This window comes from Centroberyx affinis, unplaced genomic scaffold (genome assembly GCF_046629955.1).
Source record: "Centroberyx affinis isolate AG114_WGS23_722 - 3 ecotype Tasmania unplaced genomic scaffold, CSIRO-AGI_Caff_v1 ptg002373l_1, whole genome shotgun sequence".
Classification (NCBI taxonomy): Eukaryota; Metazoa; Chordata; class Actinopteri; order Beryciformes; family Berycidae; genus Centroberyx; species Centroberyx affinis.
Genome location: NW_027280630.1, coordinates 253,091 through 269,143, shown reverse-complemented (window position 1 = coordinate 269,143; position 16,053 = coordinate 253,091). Strand labels below are relative to the sequence as shown.

The 16,053-nt window shown below is 41.1% G+C and overlaps 1 protein-coding gene across 4 annotated transcripts; it reads left to right on the top strand.

Annotated features, from left to right (window-relative positions):
• The first annotated feature begins 6,423 nt into the window (after window positions 1-6,423).
• slc1a6 (solute carrier family 1 member 6) lies at window positions 6,424-14,156 on the top strand. Of its 4 annotated transcripts, XM_071533498.1 has the most exons (11): window positions 6,518-6,685; window positions 7,148-7,285; window positions 8,303-8,507; window positions 9,153-9,195; window positions 9,501-9,575; window positions 9,950-9,964; window positions 10,066-10,247; window positions 10,687-10,920; window positions 11,806-12,000; window positions 13,099-13,233; window positions 13,958-14,156. In XM_071533498.1, exons 1-11 carry the CDS (start codon window positions 6,568-6,570, stop codon window positions 14,154-14,156), a joined length of 1,539 nt encoding a protein of 512 aa, XP_071389599.1. In that variant the 5' UTR covers window positions 6,518-6,567. The 4 variants fall into 4 exon arrangements, with proteins under 4 accessions (XP_071389601.1, XP_071389599.1, XP_071389598.1 ...); XM_071533500.1 differs by lacking the exon at window positions 9,950-9,964 and having other exon boundaries at window positions 6,424-6,685; window positions 9,501-9,629; window positions 10,063-10,247; XM_071533497.1 differs by lacking the exon at window positions 9,950-9,964 and having other exon boundaries at window positions 10,063-10,247.
• The last annotated feature ends 1,897 nt before the right edge of the window (window positions 14,157-16,053 follow it).

Below are 16,053 nucleotides of genomic sequence, written 5' to 3'. Positions count from 1 at the left end.
ATTTAGCCTATTGCTTGTTTTGTGTTCTTTCACTAATGCTTTGTGTTCCTCCTGTTCGCACAAACCTACCAGTAGCTATACACCTACCTGGCACCTGGATGTGTAAAACAATTTTCTGTGTCTGATGAATGGGTCAAGGTCCAAAGAAGTCACACAGTGTTTCAACATTGCATTATGCACTATTCCTCGTAACTTTATTTCACTCAATAAAAATCAGCACAAAAGCTCTGGATACAATGAATTTGAGTCTTTTTTTTTTAAGGCCTCTGGAGTTCGTAGTCGCTCTACATCCACATCTTTGTAACTTTTGTAAACACACACACGCAGGGCCGAGAACATCATGAGTGGGTGTGAGAGTGGGAAGCCGGGTGCCTAGGGTTACAAATGCATGCGTCCCCTGTGTAGCTCAGACCAGACCCCGAGCAAGAGCAGAGAGGCATGTTGTCATAGCAATGACTAGTGTATGTATGTGTGTGTGTGTGTGTGTGTGTGTGTGTGTGTGTGTGTGTGTGTGTGTGTGTGTGTGTGTGTGTGTCTTTTCACCTCTCTCTCTCTCTCTCTCTCCATTCCCTCAGGACTCAAATTCACAGTTCCAAGTCAGTATATCCTGTCAGATATACTGTATAACCTTGTCAAATATCCTATTAGTCAGCTTCATTATAAAAAAAACCAAGAAGCCATCTGATGCAACATGTGACATATACTTTACTGTACCTAATTAAGATTCCCATTAAGAGATCTCGTTACACTGCTTTAAGCCGCCCACCAATACTATCAGCCTGTGTTTATTTCAGACAAGCGTTGTGGATGGGCAGCAGGTGGCAATTTTTTTTTTTTTTCTCCTCTCCTGAAGAATCCTTAACCTCTCCTCCTCCCACGCAGTCCTCCCTGTGCGTTTTCCAGGCGCCCTTCTTCGCCGGAGGCTTCGTGGCAAAAGCGCAATCGCTGATGTAGTAAACGGGAAATAACCGCGAAGATGATAAGGGAAGATACACTGTGTGGGCAAGACTAGTTTCGTTGTTGCGAGTGGAGAGGAGGAGAGAAAGCCAAGACATTCACGAGACGTCTTGAGAAGAGGTACGCACGTTTTTGTTTATTAGGTCTAAACATTTGTAACATTGCTCAACAATGTGGCCAGTTAGTTTCAAGGCTAAACTCTTATTTCTGATGGCATCATGTCTCTGTGTGACATTTTGAATGAAAACTGGAAGTTTTAATCCTGTTTTGTTTTTGTTTTTTAAGGCGGAAGGAAGACCACCAGTCCATTCCTGACCAGCGGGATCTCCACATGACAGCTTGAAACACCAAAAAAAAAAAACAGTAACAGGGTATGTGTCTTTAACTTTTTGTTGCTTTTTAGAGACAGCTTAGTTTGAGCTAGCTGACAAATCTTCGTGGAATTGCAATGCCACAGTCATTTTTTAGTAAAAGAAAGAAATCGTGCATTTGTAAGTAAAACACTGTTTCCTCTGTTGATACCTGAACGCATCATAGTAAACATAGTTTTGATGCTGCTGTTCAAGAATTTTGAGCGAATTATGAATGAGATTGTCATTTGTTTTATGAGATAAATTTGACATCCTCAGAGTAGATAGAACAAACAGCTGCACTGATTTCATGGCAACTTCTTGTTCCCCAAATGAATTCTATTGTCTATTTTGCTGTGTGTGTCACTTCACTTCCTGTTGGCAGGTTAAGTTGCCCAGTCACATTGCCCAAAATGTTGCCTGGGGTATCACCGGGTGTAAAAAAAAAAAAAAAAAAAGTTGCTGCTTGGTGTCTCCAAAGTGAAGTGGGTTGGTTGTGTGGGAGTGACAGGTTTGTGCAGAGAGATTGAAGTGTGGGTGCAGAGTCGAATTAGATTGATGAAACTAGAAGGATTTGACTTTCATGGACTTTAGTGGACTGCAGAAGGTTGGGTGCACAGTGTGTGTGTGTGTGTGTGTGTGTGTGTGCATGCATGCGTGAACATGGACATGCGTGACACATGAGCGTGTCTGTATCCATATGAGAGAGTGCATGTGCAGATGTGTGTGTGTGTGTGTTTGTTTGTTTGTTTGTGTGAGTGTGTGTTCATGTGCACAGAGGTGTGAGAAGGTCAGGCCAGATGAGATGAGATGAGAGGCCTTTTTCATGTCTGTGTGCTTATGAGAGCAGAGGAGTGAGACCTCCTGTCACTCTGCCCCGCTCGGCTCTGGACACACACACACTCACACACTCCTCTCTGACTCTCTGGCTGCACTGTAAAGCTTAAGAGTGTGAACTTGGAACTGATCGGACACTTTGCACCAGACTCTCTAAACCATGAGTGGTGAGTATGTAAACACTGTGTGGTAGGTTAAGGGTTGCAAAGTTTGTGAGCTCTTACTGTGTATTTTTGTGATTAAGAGGAGAATACAGGAGAATAGAATTTATCAGGACTCTGGAACAGAGTTTATCTTTTATTGAGAAACTCTTAGGAAGGCACTACAGTTTTGGCAGCATGTGCCTTGAGCACTTTTCGAATTTGGAAGGAGCAATTCATGTTTTATGGTGTTTATGAGAAAATGCTTTTTGAAGACAGTACAACTGACTGATAGATTTTGCCTGGACAACTTTTTGGAGCAGCTTTATAGGTGATGTAATGGTGCAGATACAGAAAAAGACTGTGAAAGAATGCAGTTTAGTACAAATATTGCATATGCAACAGCCTGAGTAGAGAACGCTGTGTCTCTGTATACTTTAGCATGGTAGTTTGAAGAGGCTTTGTGTTAAAGTGTGAAATACCCTCTGGATAACAAGCTGGAGCAACAGCATGCTCTTCCACTACCAGTGTACCTATAGGTGGCTGGTGAATCACTGCAGTTCAGAATGAAAGGATTTGCTAGAATTAAGTCCATGGTTTCATGTGATTTATTAATTAATCCACTTGTGCTACTATGTTTTTTCAATTTATAGTTAATCTATGTTTTTTTTTGGTCTTTATTTTATATTTTATTGAAAGAAAATTGGATGTTGCGTATCTCAGGGTTATTGATGTTCTTTCTCGCCATACTGGAGAGCTCATTTAGGTTCTGCATTTTGTTACTGTTAGTCTAATGCTATGTTTGGTCACCACAGGCTACAGTAGGTTCTGGTTGTTAGATTCTGGTTGGTTACTCATGGTATTATTCCTGAGCCCTGGATCCCCTCTGGCCGATGACCTTAATGAGTGATCTGGGTGCTGAGAAGAGTGGTGCCTGTGTGTTCATTCATTAAAAACCTGTCTAGGACTGCTGATCTGAGAACAGTTTAACTCTTCAGTCACAGTTGATGTAGCTGTAGCTATAAAGTTTGGCTCGTGATTGGATGTGTGTAGCAACCCCACCTCGTCTTAACAGAGATCTTTATAGTGCCAATAAGAAGGTACTGAGCCCAACTGACGCCTAGATGCTCAAGTGGAGCAGCTCAGTGGCCAACAGTATAAGATGTTAGTTCTTGTCAGTTCCTAGGTGAGTGTGTATGTGGGAAACCCTCTGTCCCACTGCAGCTGCTCCCTCAGGTCTTTGCTGTAAATAACAACTTGATTTTAATCAACTTGCCCAGTAAAATAAGGGTTAACATTGTATTTTGCCATAGTGTTTGTGCGGAATTCATAGCAGTAAAGCCTAGTGAAAGTGAGATTTCCATCCATCCAGTGACACCTAGCTGGCAGATGTTGGCCTGCTTGGCTCCAGTCTGGCCCAGTTGGCTCATGCAGCTTTAATACACCACTGCTGGGAGACTGGATCAGGGTGCCAGTCTGCCTGGAAACCATCTTCACTTTCCTCTGTTTGAATTCAACTGGAGTGGGGTTGGCATAGGCTGGTATCAAATTTCGATGATGCAATTACATTGACGACAAATACTGATGTTCTCATGGTTTCTATCAAAATTGAAAACTGTTATTAGTACCATTAAAATCACTTCACCAGATGTTTTGCATAGCAAGACCACATTTTATTTAACGTAGAACATTTTAATGTTTGATTTAACACAAATTTTACATTTAAAACTAGGCTACTGAAGATAAAGCAGCTTTTGAGTCATTAAAATCATTATATTTATGTACTCCTCATATTGTCCTCTGAAAAAGAAATAGAAATCGGTGGCAGTGTTATTACCGTTAATGCTTTTTACTGCAGTATGCAGTAACAGCAGTATACCAGCCCATCCCTTGAGTGGAGACACAGGCTTGTTGTGATAAAATGTGTAGTAATTGGCTAAATAAGTGACGTAGTATAAGAGGCGTAGGAAAGATTGCCTAGGTGTAGAGGACATGCAGATGAGGGCAGTGGTTTCATACTTAATCCTTTAACCACTGGACTGACATAATATATCTATATATAGAGGAAAAATCCATGGCAGTCTCCTCTGTATAATATTAAAAAGCCTATTCAGCCATTCAGTGAGAGCTTATAGTTTAGACAGGTAGACAAATTAATTGGAGGCTGATTGGAGAAGCAGTCAGTCTCTAATTATTTACACCTGTGGTTGTAGCCTCCTGTATGTTTCATTGTTCTTTGCACCCTGAAGAAGGCCGGGTGGGTCCGCAACGCGTTGGTGTGTTTTCTAAAATTTTAATATGAAACAGCCAAGAAAAATAATGGCTTTTTAACTTTACACAGAGGACAGTGCCTTGGATTTTTTTCTTCTTCTATTTTCCTCTACATATTTACAATGAACACGTTTGAAGCCTGTGCAACGTTCCTCATCTGATCAATAATATATCTATACATCTATACTATACTACTATCTATACTGTCTGGTTATGTATAAGCATATAGGTGTACTGCATTTGGGTTTAGCAGCGGATGTTTTCCACAGTTTGGTTTCTGTAAAAAGGCATCAAATCATTCTCTTAAGTGGGTTCTGTGACATTATCACTGGTAGGGTGGCATGCACTGAACATGCACAGAGCTCAGTTACATCTTGTTGTAGTGTATTTCATCTGTTCAAGGACTCATAAGTGGCAGTCCATTTGAATGCGAACACAGTGGAGAACCTTATGATATCGTCCGCCTATTCATCCATTCAGCACTCTACAGAGATGCTGAAATGGGACCATTCAGCGCTCTCGGAGTCCTTTACACTTGCTCTGAAACATTGTGAGTGTCTTGTATATTTCATTACACTTCTCCTCTTGAGCTTAAATGAAGGTCAGCAGCACAAAGAGCTGTTTTTCAGCCATTGATTCGTGAAATACGCACACAGGCGCTATAAGTCTAAACAGCGCAGAGAGAGTAGTAGCTTATTATGCTGCTGCTGACACCGAGCTGAATAATGGGGTTGGATTATCAAGGGTCATCCAACAGCCCACTCATCAATGTGGCTTTCACATTGTATGTAGGATGTATAGATAAATGTACACAGCAGAACAATGGACAAAAGAAAATCAATAGGTTAGGATGATGCAAACGGAATAGATGAAGTCCACGGGGATCATATAGTAAGTGTTCATCCCCGGGGGAACAGTAAAAATATAAAGGTGTTTCAGTTCATGGCATTTATTTGATGTGTAGGATAAGCAGAGGAAGCCACACTGAATGCTTTAACCACTGGACTTACCCAGGTCTGATTGCGGAAGGTGATTCATAGGAAAAGCTGGTAGCCTACTTAGATAAGGAGAAGTGAGAGAGCAGCAGCCACGTGCGCTAACGTGCTGCTTTGTGTTGGGAGGAAAGAAATCACGGTAAGATTGGCATTTTCAGCTCGGCTCTGTTAACACGTTGTAGGATTTGTCACAGAAGCTCTTGAAACTTAGTTAGTGCCTTGTTGCAACTCTTGTCTGCATAGGACTTAACTAACTTGTTAACTTGTTGAATTTTTCTCACAGTAATGCCTCAGAAACACAGAACCCTGCTTCCTCGTGCTGTTTTGATGTTTTACTACTTGTATCTATAGTGCAAACGTGTGTGTAACTCATTTATAGTGATTTGGTGCAGTAATAAGCACCTTAAAGCAGCTTTAGTTGTGTGATTAGAATACAAGAGATAAACTTGCTGTAAGCCACATTTTCAAGGTCATGCACTGTAACTTAGAATTCAACGCTATTTTTTTTACCTACTTTATTCTGCAGTTTAACAATAGACATACAGTACATATGTGACAAAATAAAAAAAGGACAAGTTAACAAATAACACACTTTATCAGTGTACATTGGCCTTGCCAGTTGTTCATTATAGTTTACATAAGCTGCTGTACTAACAACAATAAAAGGATCCCTATTACAGGAATAAAAACTAGGAATAAAACAAGGTATGTCATCAAGGATATTTAAGAGCTGCTAGATTTGAAATTATTGCACTTTCAAAAATGTATCCATTTTTACTTTCAGTTTCCAAGCAAATTAAGTTAAAGGAATAGTTCAATGTGTGAGAATATACATTTCAAATCCATTTAATCCCCCCCCCCCCCCCAGTTTCCCACGAGACCTGCCTCCTGGACCAGGTGCTGGAGCTGATTATGAATGAGAAGCCCCCGACCAGCGGCAGTCTTTTCCTGAACGAGGACGCGGACAAACCCCCCCTGCCGGAGCGAGGAGACCTGAGGAGGCGCCTACGCAGGGCGATGGAGCGGAGAGCCAGCAGCATGAGGGAGAGGATGAGCTCCATCAGCAGGGAGAGCGTCAAGGCTTTCCTCAGGAGGAACCTGTTCGTTCTGTTCACCATCGCAGCGGTGGCTCTGGGTCAGTGGATCTGAAGACTGTGGTGGTGGTGGCAGTGAGGAGGAGGAGGATGTTGATAATAATAACTTTATTTATATAGCACCTTTCAAAAACAAAGTTACAAAGTGCTTTACAATAAAAACAGATAATAAAAGTAGATAAGATCCAAAAATTAAGATATAAACAAGATAAAATAATTTAAAAAGTTACAACAAATGCCATCAGTTAAGAAAAAGCCATAAGCTAAAAGTGAGTGATGATGGTTATGCCTTGTAACCAGCTTTTTACACTGCTTTTTCCGCATTTAGTGAATGTTTTCATGTTCTTGATAAATTTTGTTTTCCCTATATCCCATGTTTTGTCTTTATCTACAATTAATAGCTGCCAGAGCAATCTTCATCCACTGTGATTTTTCCCATCGTTTACTCAACATTTGTACTGTGTGTGTTTGTGTGTGTGTGACACACAAACTGCTTTTTTCAGGTGTGATCCTGGGCTTTGCTCTGCGCCCCCACAACCTGTCCCTGAGAGAGATCAAGTACTTTGCCTTTCCTGGAGAGCTGCTAATGAGGATGTTGCAGATGCTGGTGCTTCCACTCATCGTCTCCAGTCTGGTCACAGGTTGGCGTTCAGTGGGCACAGAACAAAACAAAACAAACAAACAAAAGCACCCAATACTCTCAATGTACTCTCAATAGATGCTGGTCAGGACAGAAAACGGGAAGAAAGAGTTGAGACCGCACACTTTAATGTTCCTCCAAGGTGAATGAATATTATTAAAGCTGCACGGGGCAACTTTGCTTGTTGGTGGCTCCAAATGGCAGAGTGTCAAGAGTCAAGATAACCTTTATTATCTCTGAGAGGGAACTTCGATCAGCAGCAGGAGCATCCAGAAAGCACCCATGTGAACACAGTAAAAAACAAGACATAAGACATACAGACATAAAACATATAGGAGCAACAAAAACAATAAGGTTCTGTGCTTATTAAAGTGCGTAACTGCTGCAGTGGTTCCCTCAGCTAAAGTAACTAACAAGAGTGATGGACTTTTGAACTTTACTGGACGTTTGAAAAATTTCAATATTGAGAATCATGTGATGTGATGTCAGTAAACTGCACACAGCGCGCTCACATTTAGCAACCCACCGGTCTGTGGTCGCTTTTTACCAAAGGAAACCAAAAGAACGAGAGAGGAAACGATCGTTGGTGAGTCCGGCTTTCTCTGGAAGGAGAAAGCTGCTGTTTGGCAGACAGTTTGTATTTCCCTCTTAAGTTTTGATTCGTCACATCCTGTGGGTGGAGAAGTGTTCAAACCCAATACCAGAATTTCATTTGGGCAAATAAGGCAAATCTACAGGGCCTCTTTTCTCTATTGCAGCCCCACTTTATGATTTAGGCTGATAAGACAGCTGTATTTTGACATAAAAATCTTGCCCAGTGCAGCTTTAACTGTGTGACCTGCAGGCTCTGTTTTTTCTTCAGGCATTTAAATAGGCACCCATTGTAGAGTTTTACTGGGAAAACCAAGGTGCTTCATGTAGAATTCTTTCAGTATTTATTTTAGAGTATTAAACACACTCAGAACAAAATTTGAAGTTACTGGAATGCTCAAATTAAATCCCCTCTCTGCAATCCCAGGTATCTCCGCCCTGGACAGCAAGGCCTCCAGTAAGATGGGTATGCGTGCGGTGGTGTACTACATGGTGACCACCCTGACTGCAGTGTTCATTGGCATCGTCATGGTGATGATCATCCGGCCGGGGAAAGGCAGCAGGGACAGTCCTATGACCAGCGGAAACATAGAGCCAGTTCAGGCTGCTGATGCCTTCCTGGATCTCATCAGGTAACAGATTTGACTGCAGCTCATCTAGATATTTTCAGTGCATCATTCACTAGACTTGGGTTAAATAGTGTTTACAAAGCATTCTTAGCAGTACCAGATGGGTGGGAGTTCCCATACAGGACAATACAATGAAATCCAGAAAGGTTAAACAAATGTACCTGACACTACCTTGACACTATCTGTATTGTCCTGATGCAGTAAAACCCACCCATCCGGCACTGCAAAACAAACAGACATCACACGCATGCACACACACACACACACACACACACACACACACACACACACACACACACAAACCCCAAACTTATAGCCCTCAAAATAATACTTTTCTCCTTTTTTCCCAATAAACAATGGTCACCATTTTCCAGGCTTTATATTCTCATGCGGAGATTCAGATCTCACACAACTGTAAAAACATAGATTCTGTGTGTATGCGCGCAACCACACACACACACACACACACACACACACACACACACATACACCCTAAAATAATCAACTTTGCATTTGATCTGACAAACAATTAATTCTGTAAGATTGCATTTACTGTAAGATGTGAACTTAGAACCTTCTGTGATTAATTGGGTCTTATTGTACAGAAGTAAGAACACACAGATATAATAATTTCTTGTTTTATTTCAGGAACATGTTTCCTCCTAATTTGGTGGAGGCTTGCTTCAAGCAGGTGAGGCCATCTTTTCCCCCAGTCGCTTTAATTTAATTTAATTTCAAATGTTTTATTTTCAGTTTTAGAAACAGAAAACACATTTAATTTCCATTTCATAATAAAGTTTGAACCCTGCCCAACCAACCACAGGGAGAATACACCCAGGCAAAAGAGTACATCTAAAAAAAAAAAACATTTTCATCTCACAATCACTGTGAAATCACATTTTCCTCTCCATGTTTGACTTCCATAGATGTACAGTATATGGACTTGTATATGGAAATATGCATATTTTGGTTTGATTTTCTTGCTCTCTCTGTCAGTATAAAACAGTTTACAAGAAGATCGTGCACACCAGGAACGTGACGGTGGCCCTGAACCTCACCGACTCGCTCAACGTCACAGAGTCTAACCTGGGCCTGAACCTCAGCAGGGTGCTGCACACCATACAGGTGGGTGACGGCAGATTGATTGATTTCACACTTCATTCACTTGAACTCATACAGGTCTAAGTGGAACAAAATCTATCTATGTCCGCATTAACCATTTTGAAAACGATACCCCCAACCAATCCACAATATTTCAGGCTAAACTGGTCTTGGTCAGGCATATGTACACACACACATATACATACACACACACACACACACACACACACACACACACACACACACACACACAATAAAAAACAGCAACTTACTAGTTGATTTGCTAAACAGACAATCCATTCTTTAAGATGTTTGCCTGACCAATACCAGTAATAAATCACTAGGGTTCCATTAATACAGTGTGTGGTTTTCTTTTCCTATTTCAATGTCTTACATTTTGAATCAAATACTCAGGCCGGATTTTGAATGTCCATACACTACCTCCTCTCTACCTCAGGAGACGGTGGAGGAGACTGTCCCGGTCTCAGGTGCCTCTGGTGGGGTGAACGCTCTGGGCCTGGTGGTGTTCTCCATGTGCTTCGGCCTGGTCATCGGTAACATGAAGCAGCAGGGCCAGGCCCTCCGGGACTTCTTCGACTGCCTCAACGAAGCGATCATGAGGCTGGTGGCCATCATCATCTGGTCAGTATAGACACCACCTCCAGTTACTTATGATTAAAAGGTTATCTGACAACAGCACTGCTCGGAAAATTCTTGAATTTGAATGTTAGATGTCTTCAGATGAAGAGCTGGCCTGTTTCAGATTTAGGTTTTGGTTTGTTTTATATGCAGATAAGACATTTTTCCAAATCTCATTATCTAAAGACTGCAAGTTGAAGTGTAAAGCATGATCATAGCTAAAGCCAGTTGATGTTGATTACTTTCAGATGATGTATAGCAATTAGACTCTGCATGATTTTGATCATTTATACAACTGTAAAATCAAAGACATGAGGCTAATAGTATTTCACTCGCCATCTCACTTTAGATGCTTAACATGTGTGTCTATCTCTCCATCTCCCTCCATAACTCTCTATCCCTCTCTTCCCCTTCCATTATCTCCCCTCCCGTCTCCTCCCAGGTACGCTCCAGTGGGAATCCTGTTCCTGATTGCAGGGAAGATCGTGGAGATGAAGGACCTGGCGCAGGTGGGCGGCCAGCTGGGGATGTACACCGTGACGGTCATCGTGGGCCTCCTCATCCACGGCCTCTTCGTCCTGCCGCTGCTCTACTTCCTGGTGACCAGGAAGAACCCGTACAGCTTCATCGGCGGCCTGCTGCAGGCGCTCATCACGGCCCTGGGAACCTCCTCTAGGTCGGTCAGGTTCCCTGTCCCGCTCAGATACTACCGTCCAGGACACTGATATTATGGCGACTGGTCGGATGTTTGGCCCTTTATTGTTTGTGTCTATATTGATCATGTCCTGTGTGCGTATATGTCTGTGTTGTGTGAGTCACTGAATTGTCATGAAATGGATTGGACCAAGAGGACCATCCAATATTATTTATCCAGGGAAATTCAACTGAGCAAGCAGGGAAGAGTGTTACTCATTCACTTTTCCCACCCACATTTTCCCATCACAAGCCTGCTTCTCTAACCCCTAGGCTAACACCAAACTGCATCATATGGTATCATATTATATAGATTCTGACTTAGAGAGCAATAGGGATAGAGATACAGATTTAGATATTGCTGGTCCAGGGTAGAATTAACAGATTCAGATGCATAAGATTCAGATTCAGTTACAACAGACTCATTTAATCACCTATAGCCGGATTTAATTGACATAGCAAGATTGGCCTTGTGTTTCCATTTTGAGTTAGTAATTCACACGTTGTGCTTGTTATTCTCTGAATTAGTGGCAGGGTTACAGACAAAGAAGATGATGCAGTGAGATGATGTGAGACATACTGTATATATTATTAATCCCAGAGAGAGATACAGGTGTCATATCACAGCAGAGAAGTCAGAGAAACATACATTCACCACTAGTGTGCACAAGCATGAGAGACAGCAACAAAAACACTAGACAGGTGAAACTTGTGCTATCTAATGTACTGGGTTGCCTCTTCACATAAGGTAAAATGTTCTCAGTACACGACCAATTGCGAACCACTCCTCTACATATATTACATTTTGTGAGTCTGATTGATCCTAAATGACTGATCCCATATCTCCCTCCCTCGCTGTGTGTTCCAGCTCTGCCACCCTGCCGATCACCTTCCGCTGTCTGGAGGAGAACAACCATGTGGACAAGCGGGTGACGCGCTTCGTCCTCCCCGTGGGCGCCACCATCAACATGGACGGCACCGCCCTCTACGAGGCTGTGGCGGCCATCTTTATCGCTCAAGTGAATAACATGGACCTCAACTTTGGCCAGATTCTCACCATCAGGTAACTCTCCTTTTAGTTTACACCACAAAAGCAAATGGCAGGACTCGAGATTGAAATTATTTATTGTAACAAAAAAGAGGTGTTTGGAAATGCCTCACTCAATGCTTTAGGGGGAGTGAAATCAGTCCAAACCTGTAAAAAACATCTTAAAACTCATTCATTTTCACTGGCCTTTTCTTAATCTCATGTAATGGATGTATTGTGCATTGTTTGTCTCTTTGTCTCTTAGTTCTTTTATCCATCTTTTGCAACTAATTGTTTTGAAAGGTGGTATATAAATAAAGGTTTACTTACTTACTTGCTTAGGACTCAGATCAAGCACAGAGTCTACAAAGTGTTAGGAACACAAAGCATTAGGAACATATATGAACAGAGCAAATGTTCATATGTGTAAATGTAAGCATCATACACAATATTATCTATTCATGTCACCATATCATATGATATAAAAATATGTTTATGTTTACTGTATATTGGATGCCATGTATAAAAATTCATCCAGTGCGTAGAACATATTTACATGCTGCATGTTGTGGCAAAACTAGGATGAAGACAAGTGGTTGACAGGAAAATTTTACTTTATTTAAAGGGTTTAATTCCAAAATGCTATATATTTATATACTGTTACATAGTAACCAAAATTGGTACCTCATATTAATTGCTCAGTATTTCCAAAGTGTAGCTGTTTGTATCCTCTAAAGTGTAACTGTTTTATGAGCCAATATCTTATTATAGCCAAACACTTCACATTTAATAGTGAATGTTACTTTTATGCTATCAGTCTTTTTGTGGGAGTAGGTGTTACATTTTTCCACATGGAGGATATCACCGTGCGGAAGAAAAGTCTTCCTCTATAGTCAGTGTTCATTGAAATGTATTGGATTTTAAAGCCTGGCAGTTGGGAGACCTGGGCGTTGATTTACAATAACTGCATAGTTCCTCATATGCCTTTATCACCCTGCTGATCCCACCAGGACTGGACATGTGTTGTAGGTCTGTTTCCCTTTATTAAATATCTCCAACACCTCCCCTCGCCCCCCTCCCCTCCCCTCCCCTCTCTCTCTCTCTCTCTCTCCATCCCTCCCACCGCCCACTCAGTATCACGGCAACCGCTGCCAGCATCGGAGCAGCAGGCATCCCTCAGGCTGGGCTGGTTACCATGGTGATCGTATTGACATCGGTGGGACTGCCCACAGACGACATAACGCTGATCATCGCCGTGGATTGGTTCTTGTGAGTTCCCACTAAATGTCAGTGTGATGGGGATTGGTCTGCGTGGCGTTCTGAGGCTCTGCCAGCCTAAATGTCATAGTAGAGCTTCAGAGAACCCACTGCAAAGGTTATTGATGCATAATGCAGATTGATAGATTATTGGAAATCCTGCGTTACAAGGCACATTTTGAAATGCTGAGATTTTAATGATTGAGTGAGTGAGTGATTTTAATAACAGATATAGAATGATCTCTCTCTCTCTCTCTCTCTCTCTCTCTCTCTCTCTCTCTGTCTGTCTCTGTCTCTCTCTCTCTCTCTCTCTCTCTCTCTCTCTCTCTCTCTCTCTCTGTCTCTCTCTCTCTCTGTCTGTCTGTCTCTGTCTCTCTCTCTCTCTCTCTCTCTCTCTCTCAATACGATTCAATTGAATTCAATGAGCTTTATTGGCATGACGTACATGCCAAAGCATAGACTCAAACATAAATGAAATATAAATAAAGTAAAATAAAAAATAAATATCAATAGATTCTTCACATAAAGTATTTCTGGACAATAACAGTGATGATTACATAAAATACTTGTAATGATCAATACATGTGCTTACTAAGCAAAGTTAAAATAAGCAAAGTTAAAAGAAGTTGTTTGTAGAGTTGATGTGTTTCTAAGACTGTCTCTCTCTCTCTCTCTCTCTCTCTCTCTCTCTCTCTCTCTCTCCTTCTCTCTCCCTCTCTCTCATGTATCACCCTAGGGACCGCTTGCGCACCACCACCAACGTGCTGGGCGACTCGCTCGGCGCCGGCATCGTGGAGCACCTTTCCCGCGGAGAGCTGCAGAGCCAGGACGCCGAGCTCGGCAACTCCGTCATCGAGGAGAACGAGAAGCCGTACCAGCTCATCTGCCAGGAGAACGACTCGCTCAAACACCGCAACAGCGAGACCACGATGTGAAGACCGGGGCCTTCGCTTACCAAAAGGGTTTTAGCTTGGAAGATTGTTTTTCCTTCAACTGTCTCACAGTGGTGCAAGGGATGATCTTAGAGCTTAAAATCGTTTTTTGGTAAACTCAGCCAATGCCTGGGGTTCCCAGAGCGTTACCACAAAAAAGAAGTTTATTGTTTTTGCCCTTGCAGACCCAAACTCACATCTCTCCTTCAACTGTAAAATGTTATTTTTGAAAGGTTTCCTTCTCTCAGAGATGTGTGAGAAAATTGTAGAATCTAACAACGAATTACTGAGTTGAGTTCTCTGGGAAACGAGGCAAAGGTCATCAACAGGTTAGGAACAAATAGAAATCCATATAATCTGTCTGCCTGGAATACCAGTTAGGTGGCGGCATTTTGTTTTTTTTTGGCTTTATTAAACACCAGGGAAGCTCAACATATCATATAGGGGTTGTCAAGTTTTACAGATTTTTGTAAACTATCATCCATACAGTCAGAGCAGTTTAAAAACCCGCACCAGCACCAGTGTTAGAATACACAGTATTACTGGAGAGAAACACATTCATACATTCATAATAAGAGAATAGAAAAGAAAAGCTGATGACCTTTCTGAATCTGTGAATACGTACAGTAAATCCACATAATTTGGCAAATTTAGTTGCATGACTTAACACTTAAATCTTATCTCAACACTTATTTTTATCGTTCCCATTTTGACTACCTCTAATGTGACTCTTATGTGGATCTTCTACAGAGCAACACAAAAATAAAAAACGGAGCATATCAGCAGAGTGTAAATATTTCAATCTCTGAATCGTTTTGGGATCCTGTGTTTCAGTTTGAAATGTTTCTTAACATTATTTAAGTTTGCTTGCACTTTGTCATTGTATTACTTTGAATGTACCTGACTGTTCAAAACTGGTGGATGGTGGGGAGGAGAGACTTTGCTACTAATTATTATGAGGTTGATATATTTCTAGTGATTTGTTAGAATGTTTTTCAATCAGTGCTTTTCTTATGAATATCGTATTTTTGTGTATTTCTTGTATTTCTTCGGTGCTATTGCTTTTTAACAATGGGCACAAGGCTGAACTACTGTACACTAACGTCATGGGAGGAGAGCAATACCTGCTCTGAATTTTTTCTTGATTTTTTTATTGGTTTTATTGGCTTTGTTGATTATTGGTTATCTTAAGAGATGGAGATATCAGCAAAGAGAATGGTCAACTTTTTGTTTGTTTTTATTTCTTAATTGAAAGGTATTCTTTTTTTCCGTTTTAAGGACTGCTTCACCTTACATTACATGTAGATCTTTTTTTTTGACTCTACAGTAGAAAACCAGCTCTCTGATCCTATTAGAAAGCTGTTGGTCAACAATATGCCATGACATTACCATGCCATTACACCTGCCTTTGTATGTTTTCTGTATCTTAAGCCACACAGTCCACTAAATGTTTGATTTGAATTTGTCATATTTTGACTAGAACAATAAATTGCAAGCTAATCATGTTGATTTATTTCTTGTTCTGTGAAAAGGTACTGTGAAAAAAAAATTGAGAATGCTTGAAGGAACTGAATGTACAGTCGCTACATTATGCTTTTTGGTGTTAAGAGTGTTTTAATGGACAATATAGTGCACATAAAAGTGAAAAAGTATTAACATTTTAATTGAAAGCTTATTCTGTGACTTTGTGCCACGTTTATGCTAGTTAAGAGGTTTGTTTTCAGTTTTGATGCCTTGATGTCATTACAATAAAATGTTATTACTTATGGGAGAGCAACTCAATATTTTGATGGACAGCTTATGGAAAATTTGACAAATAAATGTCTCAGGAATTGATTAACTTTGTGTGATCCTCATGTTTGTGTTTGTGTGCATGTAGAGAGAGTGTCCAGAGTGTCTT

Bases quoted from the DNA above. Each gene is read 5' to 3' on its own strand.
- slc1a6 (XM_071533500.1), top strand. From the start codon at position 6,463: ATGAATGAGAAGCCCCCGACCAGCGGCAGTCTTTTCCTGAACGAGGAC. The intron at 12,001-13,098 runs GTAACTCTCCTT...CCGCCCACTCAG, and splicing joins GGCCAGATTCTCACCATCAG to TATCACGGCAACCGCTGCCA. The intron at 13,234-13,957 runs GTGAGTTCCCAC...GTATCACCCTAG, and splicing joins ATCGCCGTGGATTGGTTCTT to GGACCGCTTGCGCACCACCA.